Genomic DNA, 10,775 nt, shown 5'->3' with positions numbered 1-10,775 from the left:
ATGGGCTATGGTGCTGGGTGGTAGTACCACAAGATGATGCTGCAGGAGATCATCTTCAAAAGTTTGGCATTTTTAACATAAACATAAAGTGGTTTAGGTCCTAATGTGAGTTTGAGAGAGTTGGAAGTGTTTCATAAAATCCAGTAGTTGGCGATAATGCATTATTTTAAGTCTCAAACGTCAAAGAATATAAAAGAAGAAGAAACCTTGACCAATAGCCATTGGGTAAAGTGCCACCTTTCGGTGTCTGCCTTTGCTGACACAACAACAAAGAAGCGTTAGGAAGCGAGAGCATTATCTACTTATCACTTCCGTCTTTGCTAAAATCCCCGTATGCGGCAAGATCGATAGTTCGTATTTTCAATTATTCGAATTAAAGTTGAATAATTAGGGCATTAAACTTATTTTGTGCCCCGCTTATTAAATTTAAAGTCATCGTATTGGCGTATTATTCAGATTATAACCAGAATTTTCCAAAAACAACTTTATTTTTAGTTATTCCTTTTGGGCATGCGCATTACCACTGTCTTGCCGTTCACTAACTGAAACAACAAACGTGTTAACGCTGTGACGGTAAGTGTAGCTGTTAGCTAGCTATATTCGTACTGTCATTTTAAAATATGTACTAATTGTTTTTTCTTGTTTGTTATGTTGTCACACGAAGATGAGCACGACATAAGTTGTGGTCGACTTTTGCTTCCTGAATATCAGCTCTCATCCTGCTCCCTGTAAACTCTTTGCCACAACCTACAACAGATTGTACACAATCATCATGGCGACCCGGGATGGTGGGTATTGAGAAAATATAGCAATATTTTCTTCATATCTTTGCATTGAGCCTAGACACTGTTAATGGAATAACACGAGTTTCCAACTGATATGTTAATATATGACACTATTAATGCTACGTATTGTAAATTCATGTCTATTCGTAACGTTATTTCTAAAATATTTACCAGTGTTGTAGCTAGCTAACGTTAACGCTTGCTAACGTCAGTCAAATTTAGATCTGATGAGGTCTAGCTAAGGTTAATGTTAACCAGAATTAGGTTTGAATTGGTGAGCTGTAGCTGATAAAGAGCTAACTAAATATGATGAAGTTGTGAATGGCAATGACTAAGTGCCATGATGCAGTACGTTATGTTGCCAGTTTTATAAGGCCAACCATATTACAAGATCTAGTGTCTAACTTACACATTTTCGTCGGAAAACCATCTCTGTTTTGATTTGCTCTTTTTTCTATTTATTATCTCATCCAACACACAAGTAAGCATTGCTGCCTGCGTTTAGAAATTAACGTTGGAAAGGCCTCCAAAAGGGCAAAAGAGACGGAGTGCGTGAGCAGTAAAACGAAACTAGACTTCGTCACACACGTTTTACTGTGAAAGAACGGTATATATCCATACATTAACTACTGTGTGAAAGTATGGAGAAATACATCATAAAACATGTACAAATTCATTTTTTATACTTTACAGGAGAGCCATAAGAATTGCATCAAGAACCAACTAACCTACAGTTTGTTAAAGGATCTAAAATATAGAGATGTGGTAGACTTTAAATTGGTATCATCATCAAATAAGGTTAGAAATAAATAGTAACCTGAAAGTATACAAATATTTAAAATTAGAGAAAGCCAGTATCTTTATTATCTTAAAAAGGAAAAAAAAAAAAAACGGGGAGTTGGGTTTCCCCCAGGAAATTTTTTAGCAGAGGTGTTTCCAGAATTGACTCTTCTGCCAGCCTTGTCTGGTTATCAGTTTAGTAGATGATGGTCTAATCAACAGCCACACACACTGAATGAATGACATTTTCTGTGTGAAATTGAAACTTCTGCTCTTTAGTTCATAAAAGTGGTAGTTTTATTATATAACTTTTGTGGAGGTGGTCTTAATTTCAGGCAAGGCTAAGAAATACTGAAAGATCGTTGTATTTCAGGTAAAGTGGTAAATATATGGAAAAGTCACAGTGAAGAACTAAAAACCTGTAGCACACTTTGTAAGCTTAAAATTTGTTTTAAAATATTTTAATCGATAAATGTAAAAATGTATCATCAAAACGGCATGTTGCCATTAGTGTGGTAGAAATATTGACATTTTTGTCTGTTGTTACTCTTGATAGAGGTGTAATAAGCTCTAGTTTCAGCCTACTTCTTCTTCTACTTCTTCTTCTTCTTTTATATCTGTAGAAAATCTTTAATGTTGCGATACGTGTTTTCTGTTGTGCTGTTTAGTCGATATTAATCACCCCTCTATTTTTTCGCTGCATTGTTTTTGTAATTCGCCACAGACTAAAATAAATTTCACTTTCAAAAACTAAACTGAAAAGTAATTTAACTGGGCCATATTTCACTGTGTTAACTAAATAAAAAGACCAAATAAAACTTTCATTAACACAGATAGCAGGCTCGCTCGTATGGCATTATATAATACACTGTTCATATGTCATTTCTGCAAGACAAACACTCCGACTTTCAGAACAGTTTCATCTATGTGGTAAAATGTGCGATATACTATTCTGAGAACTAACAACATTGAATGCAGATGCAGTATATGATTTTATGTAATGGAAATAAATCTAAAGTTTTCATGCTCTTACAGGAAGTGAAGAAGTTATAATGGAAACTGAGGCAAAGTCAAAAGAAGCTGAACCACTAGGTGAACTTGTTGAAAAAGGTGACGCAGAATCTCCGTCAGATGCGGGAAACGCCACAACTCAGGACTCTAGTATTAGCAATGGAGACAACACAGACGAAAAGCAGGAGATGGTTGACTTGAAGATTATCTGGAACAAGATAAAGTATGATCTGAAAATTCCTGTTGATAGCACCGGAGCCAAACTAAAAGAGAGCATCCATTCTCTCACTGGTAAGAGCACACAGTAGTTCAAACCTTAAACTAAATATCATTGTGAGTGTTCAGAGTGATTGACAAAGACTAATAATGTAATGACTGTTTTCCTTCACCTTAATAGGTCTTCCACCTGCAATGCAGAAAGTGATGTACAAAGGATTGCTTCCAGAGGACAAGACGCTACGTGAAATAAAGATTACAAATGGTGCAAAAATAATGGTGGTAGGATCTACAATAAATGATGTATTAGCTGTGAATACACCCAAAGAGGTCATTCAGCAGGAAGTTAAAGCCGAAGAAAACAAGAAAGAGCCTTTATGCAGGCAAAAGGTAAGATTTATTACACGCACATGCAGTACAGTAAAGTATTTTCGGTAAGGTTTTGTGACTTTTAAACCTTTCTATAACCCCCATTATTGCAGCAACACAGGAAAGTTTTGGATAAAGGTAAACCAGATGATGTAATGCCAGCTGTCAAAGGAACAAAGGTGAGAGCAAAGTTTCATTTTGTTTGGCTTGTAATTCTAAAGCAGTTGAGTGCTGCTGTTAGAGAAATACGTTTATTGAATGTGTAATTTCAATACCAGACATAGTGACTAACTGCTCCATCTCACTAACAGGAACGATTACCAACAGTGCCTTTATCCGGAATGTATAACAAGTCCGGAGGAAAAGTTAGACTCACATTCAAACTGGAGCAGGATCAGTTGTGGATTGGAACAAAGGGTGAGATTATTGCTGCTGGCCTCATTTTGCCGAGCTCAGTGCAACACAAAGATACTGATAATAACTTTTTCTTCATCTTTGTGTATTCTCCTCTGCAGAGAGAACGGAGAAAGTCCCAATGGGCTCCATTAAAAACGTAGTGTCTGAACCCATTGAAGGCCATGAGGACTATAGCATGATGGTAACTGTTCTTGCCGCTACCTGCATGTCAGACTTACGTTTTATGAGAATGCCAAACACTCAGAGACCAAACTCATTTACATTATAATTGTGTATAGAATAGCTAAGAAGCAGACTTAGATTAACCTTTATGTTTAAAGGCTCTGCTGTTATTCACTGTCAGTGAAAAAGAAGTCTTGTGACAAATAATTGGAGATCCAGATCTCTTTCAAGTGTCATTTAACAGCATTGATATAGAGATTATAAAGTTTAGGAGAATGTAAAGCTCAGTTGACAATTCTGTCGTCTGGAAACTGATATCTTTTTAAGCTGGATGTTTTACTGAAAAGGGTCCTATAACTACAATTACCAACAGCTTTTTATATCTCATTTTAAACCTACGCATTCTCTTTCAAACCTTGCTCGGTATCTCACTATGGGAAGCGCCTTCAGGCATGACCAATTATGGAAGCTCCAATATCACCACAACAGTCAGGAGACAGACCAATCATTTTGAGATGCACAGGCCAGCCTGTCCCTCTTTATAAATGCCGGTGGTGTCCCACCTGTCATTCTCACATTCTTCTCTTTTTTCTACCGCTTACGGGACAAGCTAGCACATCGAGGTGAGCTGTGTCCCCATTTCTGTTAGCGGTCAGTAATTTGTAGCTAGCTATGGCAACCAATCTTGTAAGGGGAAGGTTGGTGGCAGCAAAGTTAAGGACGTTGAGTCCCACCCAGCCATGTGTGGACCGCATGTATGGGAGTTAAGCATGCACAGGCATCGCTCACAGACTCACTGCACTGCTGCACCATGTCGGTGAGGATCCCCGAGTGTTGCTTGAGAGTGTCGTGAGAGTGAGTGTTCCCCTCTGTTCAACCAACTGCTCGACATTTAGGGACAAGCACAGTGGTGGAGCAGAGGACAAGGATCACATTAACTTGGATCTTGGCGACAAGATAGGGATGCCATCCTTCCCCCTGCTCAGACATCGTGGCTCAGCAGCTCCTTCAGCAAGGAGGCACAGCCTTCCCCTGCCCCTATGAAGTCAACCCGAACAAGGTGAGTAAATCTGTGGATGACAAAGGGGAGGAGAGTGATCCATATGATGGCAAAATCCTGCCTTCCCGTTAGATCTCTGTGAAACAGGTCATGGCCGCCGTCCCTGCATGCATGAAGGAGATGAAACAGTACTGGGACAAACTGTCCAACTGCTCCAATGGTCGAGCAATCGGTGGCATACCATCTCCATCCCAACTGTCAGTCCACCCTCGCCTTGGCTGGGCCCACTCTCCTGGGAAAGATGGAGCACATCACCACTTTCATGTGCCAGAAAATGTACAAGTCAGCGGCTCAGTCTGTGAAAAACCGTAATGTGGTCACCCTGCTTAGAGTTTATCAGGCTGAGCTGTTCCAGGACATGGGCCACTTTTTAGATGAGGGTTCTCCCAAGTTCAGCTATTTGGGAGGAGATATGTATCGTCACGGACCTTATCTTCCATGTGTCTAGAGGTGCAGTTCCCCAGAAGCATTGGGACAAAAGCCTTTGCCGCTGGTGGGTTGAATTGCTCATCCCGCCCGTTGGAGGGGAAGAAGAGGCCAACTTAGGAACTGTAGTTAGTGGAAACAGAGGCTCAGCAGTCAGCACTCAGAGAGATCCCTGCCCTGAGCCTTCCGGGGACAGACTGGGAGTTTCCTCCTCCCCACAAGAGGAGAAGAAAACACCAGTGTCCCAGTCAGTGCTGTGCAATGGTCCAGTATGTTCCACCCATTCACAGACACAGAGAAGCACAAGTTCCCTCGGTGCTTCCTAGTTCATGTCTCTGTCCCCGCCCCCAGAACCCTACAGGGTCAGTTCAGAAGGGGGAATTGGGAATGTGTCAGGCAAAGCTCACACTGAGACTTCACATGTTTTTTTCATTAAAGAAGCCACTGTCGCAGCCAGGAATAAAGCTGTGGCCACAGTGTGTAAAAGAGAAAACAAAAAAGTTGAGGCAGACTGTCTCCACAAGAGAGCGCAGCTGCTCCAGTTTTGAGGCTAAAGCCCCCAGGTCGCCTTGCTGTCAAAGTGGAAGAATGGCGCGCATGCAGAGTTCACCCCTGGGTGTTTACAACCACTACCAGGGGTTCGCAGTAAACCATCGTCTTTCAATTGTGTACTGTTTTCAGAGGTCATGGGGGAAGCAGCAGAGGCTTTGGAGAGCGAAATTTCTTCTCCATACTTAAGAGTTAGTGACGGCGGGTTTCAGGCTGCTGCCAGCGGGCTGTCCTCCATGTAAAGCCGGGCTGTGGTGCATACAGACGCGGGGACAAGCCAGAGAACGACCGCCGCTTAGAACCAGAACCTGAGCAACCCGCTTGCCATCTGGACAGAGACACGCAGAGAGTTTCTGCCGAAAACAAGCACCGAGACCCGGGGAGACATGACAGCAGCTGCTCACTAACAGTTAGATTACATGTGTTTACAGCAGAGAACAGGACGGAAGACAGATGTCGCACTCTGCCACTTTTTGCTGCGATTGTGCTGCGGGTGCGGACGGTCACGAAACAGACACTTTGCTGTTCCTGTGTCTGACTTTCTGCCCAGCTTATCTGCTCTGTTCAGCCTGACGTGGTTTCCACCAAAAATAGACTAGCTGCATATGTTTAGTGGAGTGGAGAGCTGCTTTTGGGATGCACTGCAGCGTGTCTGGGGGAATAACAAACATTCACTAGAGTGGCCATGTCAATCATGCAAAAAAGCATTTTGTCTCCCACTCAGAATTCTGTCACAATTTCGAGTGGAGACATTTTGCCAGCACCTGACTCTGTTTCTCTGGGGTAACCCGGTCTCATTATGAGCCTACCTCTGCCTGACAGGGCTGATGGCCTCAGTCATTTCTGTTGTTTCTTAGGGGTTGTTGAGAATTTGGGATTTCCAACGCTGGGTGTCTTCCTTACATCTGGGCATATGACGTCATCTCGGCTGAATGGTGGGGATTTCACCGGAATGTCTCCTGTCTCTCCATAATTGGAGAGACCTGGGGGTTGTTCGCCACCGGTGTCCCCTTAGGAACGGTAATTATGGGGAAAATGGTGTCAAAGGATGCTTCACTGACAGGGTGGGTTGCTGTAATCCTGGCTTTCAAATAATTTTTCCATTCCTGATGAATTGCCATGTTTTGGTCTGGCCTATATGAACCAGCAGGAGGGCACACGCTCCTTGAAATTAAACAGACCGGCCCAGAGTGTAATAATGTGGAGCAGCAAGCACGGCGCACCATCCCCTGTGTATTGAACAGCGGGGCAGATTTGCTCTCCAGAGGAAATCCTCTCTACGGCAAGTGGAGGATCAACCCCGAAGTGCTTCACCTGATGTGGGAGAGATTCAGCTAAGCGTCTGTAGATCTGTGCATTGCTCGAAGACATGCAGTGTCTTCTGTTCTTTTCGTTAAGAAACAGAGACACACCACTGGGAGGGGACACACGGCTGAAAGTGAGACACATTTCACCCCACTCAGCCTCATTGCTCAGATACTGATCAGAGTGAGAGAGCAGCGGCTGTCTTTGGTTCTGATAGCCCCATATTGGCCCAGCAGACCGTGGATGGCGGAGCAAGTGCAGCTCCTTCACAGCTAGCCATAGCCGCTGCCGTTATGCAAAGACTTGGTGTCATAGGCGCACAGACAGATTTTTCACCCATACCCTGAACAACTGGCTCTCTGGGCTTGGAACATGAGAGGGTAAGTTGAATGAGTCAGGTGTCCTGTTGAGGGTGATTGAGAGTATTCAAAGCACAAGGGCACTAAATACGCATTCATCATTAGCTTGTATTTGTGAGATGGTGTGAGGCTAGAGCCATCATTTCGTTCCAAAGTTCTGTTCTGGATGTATTATGCTTCCTGCAGGATTTACTGGACAATGGTAAAGGTTTATCCACCATTAATGTTTATTTGGCCACAATTTCAGCCTGCCATGTGGGTTTTGGGAATGCGCCAATTGGACAGCATTCTCTGATAAGGAGGTTTGTGAAGGGAGCCCGCTGGCTGTGGCCTGCGCGCAATCCTTTATTTATGTCATGGGACTTGGCAACTGTTTTGGAAGCAATCTCAGGGTTTCCTTTCGAGCCCTTGGACTGTTGTAATTTAGAAGTTGCTCTCTCTCAAAACTACTCTGCTTAGGGCTCTGAGTCGCTAGAGCCTGTCACACTGGGTGGTGGAAGCTATAATTCTTGCTTATGAGAGTTGTAGACTGCAGCCCCCAGAGACCCAGCAGGGTCACTCCACCAGGATTATGGCTACCTCATGGGCTCTGTTCAGGGGCATTTCTGTGGGTGACATCAGTGCCACTGCTAGTTTGGCATCCCCACACAAATTTATTCGGTTTTAGCGCACCTTCACTGGCTCTTCCAGTCCTGAGTGTGGGTTCATGCTAAATGTGTGCTAGTCCATGGAGAGGGCTTGTGGTGTTGACAGTTCTGGGTCAAGGTGTTAGGGGCTTCGGAGCACGCAATGCAGGACTGGGCCACATCTCTCACAGTGGGATACCGAGCAAGGTTTGAAAGAGAACTTAATGTTACTGGGGTAACTCCAGTTCTTTGATCATCGAGTGAGGTATCTCACAACACTGCCCTGCTTGCATGTGCGGGGTGCTTGGAAGAAATACATATACATACATAGAATGACAGGCAGGACGCCACAGGTGTTTATAAAGGGGGAGGGGCTGGCCTGGGCATCTCAGGATGATTGATTTGTCTCCTGACAGACGTGGTGTTATTGGAGTTTCCATGATTGGTCATGCCTGAAGGTGCTTCCTACAGTGAGATACCTCGCTCGGTTATCAGAGAACTGGGGTTACCCTGTTAACCTAAAGTTTTGCATGAATGGGAAGCATTAAATCCAGAAAATTAGCTATTGATCATGGAATTCATCTTATAAATATCAATCTACTAGACTGAATTTCATGTAAGCCAGCCACAAGCACATTGAAGCAAAAATATTCATAATGAAAGTTAACATCTGGGCCTGTATTTATCAAACTTCCAAGATTTCAGCTTTAAAAATGCTCCAAAGAACCAATTTAAGAGTAAAAAAATGGGGCTGAGTGAGAGCAATGAGACTCGTTTATCAAGTGACTTGCTCCTACTTACAGCAAAGTGAAAAAGTAACCTAAATCTTAAAATTTCTAGGAGTAATAAATGTAAAATAAATAATCTAATATATTTCTAATGTACAAATATAAAAATTGAGATAAAATTATAGGAAGTTTTCTGGAATGGAAACAAAATTCTGCTGCAAAGCATCCTGTTGTTGGGAGACGAGGTACGTGAAATCAGAATAAGGAGAATTAAATACCACAATGACAAGTGCAGACAATGAAGGTTCTTAAAAAGATTACAAACAAATGCAATATTTGTTCTTGCTGTTGCTTTTCACTTCTGATAGATGCCAAAAATAGGAAAAAGGGGTGTAGTATCTAACAAATGTTCAGATGTTAAATCTCTGAGCCAGTCACTTAAGTAAAGCTTGTTCCTGTGTCACTGAAGAGTTGAAATCTGTGAGGAATAGATGGTAGAGGAGACAAGGATGATTTAAAACGGCAATGGGCAGGCAGTTTTTCTTCTGAAACTGTTAGACAGTCATCGGTATTGGTGATCGACCTTGTGTAATTGACAATTTAAGTTAAAAGGATGGAGAGTCAAGGTAAACAGAATAGGAAAATCACTTTAATTTGTGCATTGCAGAACATCTATGGAAGTGATTGAGTGGGCTGTAATATACTGCAAAAATAATTTGTCTTTTTCATTGAAAGGTCTTATGACAGCCAGTATATTACACACAGTATATCTACAGTAACTATCAGGCCTATTGAATATTGATTTATTTCAAATATTTTTTATGTAGATATCTGTGTTTTCATAATTCATTCTCATTTTAAATGGTTTAATCAAATATCATGCATATACTCTAGATTACATGTCCTGTGTTATGATTTGTATTTAAAAATGTACTACCCTTTTTTTTTTTTAATCTTTTGTAGGCTTTTCAGTTGGGTCCAACAGAAGCTTCTCAATATTGGGTCTACTGGGTGCCTGCACAGTTTGTTGATGCAATCAAAGACACAGTCCTTGGAAAATGGCAGTATTTCTAATGTGCCTCTTTTTTTGACAATGATGAACTGGGAATGAGAGGAGGAGCCAATGAAAAATGAAACTGGAGTCAACAGTGAGGCTTAAGGAACTAATTGGAATATATTTGAAAGAAACGGACGGATACCTGTGGACTAATCATATTCTTCTTAGGCTAAAAGTGCACTATGTGGCAGCATAACATTTCTCAGCCCTGTTGATCATTCAAGGTTTTCAGCAAATCCAAGGGAAAACAATGAAACAATTGTACAGAAATTGCTAACACTTTTCTTCAGTTATTCTTAAAGAAATAAAACTTATTTAATGAAATGAATGAACTAGAGCAGTGTTGTTTGTCCTGTCTGTGTTGTGTGAAAGTCACTCAAACTTTGTTTTGGATCCAGATTGTGTGGAACCAAAAGTTTTGCATATCCAGACACTGCAGTTCCTCACCGTTCCTCTTCAAGTTGCTTGGGGACTGTGAGTGAAGAGCAGTTTTCAGGTGCTGCCACAAATTGTGAATTAGATTGACTCTCGTACTTGGCCGTTAAAGTCCTTCCTTTCCAGTTTCAGCTTTATGTTTTGGGTTGCTTGTTTGATTAAAAAAAATAAATCTCCCAGTAGCAGCTTCCTTGCAGACTGCAGCATGTTTTCCTCCAGGATTTCTCTGTACTTACCTAGACAAGTCTTCTGCCCTGATGTAATGTTCAGTGTTTAGCTTATATTAAAGAAATTGTAGCTCTTGGTATGATGGCCAAAAAGCTTGATTTTGGTCTCAGACTATAGACTATGGTACTTTTGCGCTTTGTTTCAGTGTATACCACATGTATTTTGGCAAACAGTTGCCAGTGTGCTTGTTCAGCAGGACACCTAAATGGAGGAAATGAAGCTGGGTGTTGGCTTGTGTTCCACAGCCTTATTTCTCTTATTA

At 41.9% G+C, this 10,775-nt stretch overlaps 1 protein-coding gene across 1 annotated transcript; it reads left to right on the top strand.

Annotated features, from left to right (window-relative positions):
- Positions 1–339: 339 nt before the first annotated feature.
- Positions 340–10,178, top strand: ubfd1 (ubiquitin family domain containing 1). Its single transcript, XM_067570928.1, has 8 exons — positions 340–573; positions 665–788; positions 2,601–2,867; positions 2,974–3,182; positions 3,275–3,340; positions 3,473–3,578; positions 3,677–3,759; positions 9,757–10,178. Exons 2-8 carry the CDS (start codon positions 773–775, stop codon positions 9,865–9,867), a joined length of 858 nt encoding a protein of 285 aa, XP_067427029.1. The 5' UTR covers positions 340–573; positions 665–772; the 3' UTR covers positions 9,868–10,178.
- The last annotated feature ends 597 nt before the right edge of the window (positions 10,179–10,775 follow it).

Source organism: Thunnus thynnus, chromosome 17 (genome assembly GCF_963924715.1).
Source record: "Thunnus thynnus chromosome 17, fThuThy2.1, whole genome shotgun sequence".
NCBI classification, from domain to species: domain Eukaryota; kingdom Metazoa; phylum Chordata; class Actinopteri; order Scombriformes; family Scombridae; genus Thunnus; species Thunnus thynnus.
This window is presented reverse-complemented; position numbering and strand designations above follow the sequence as displayed.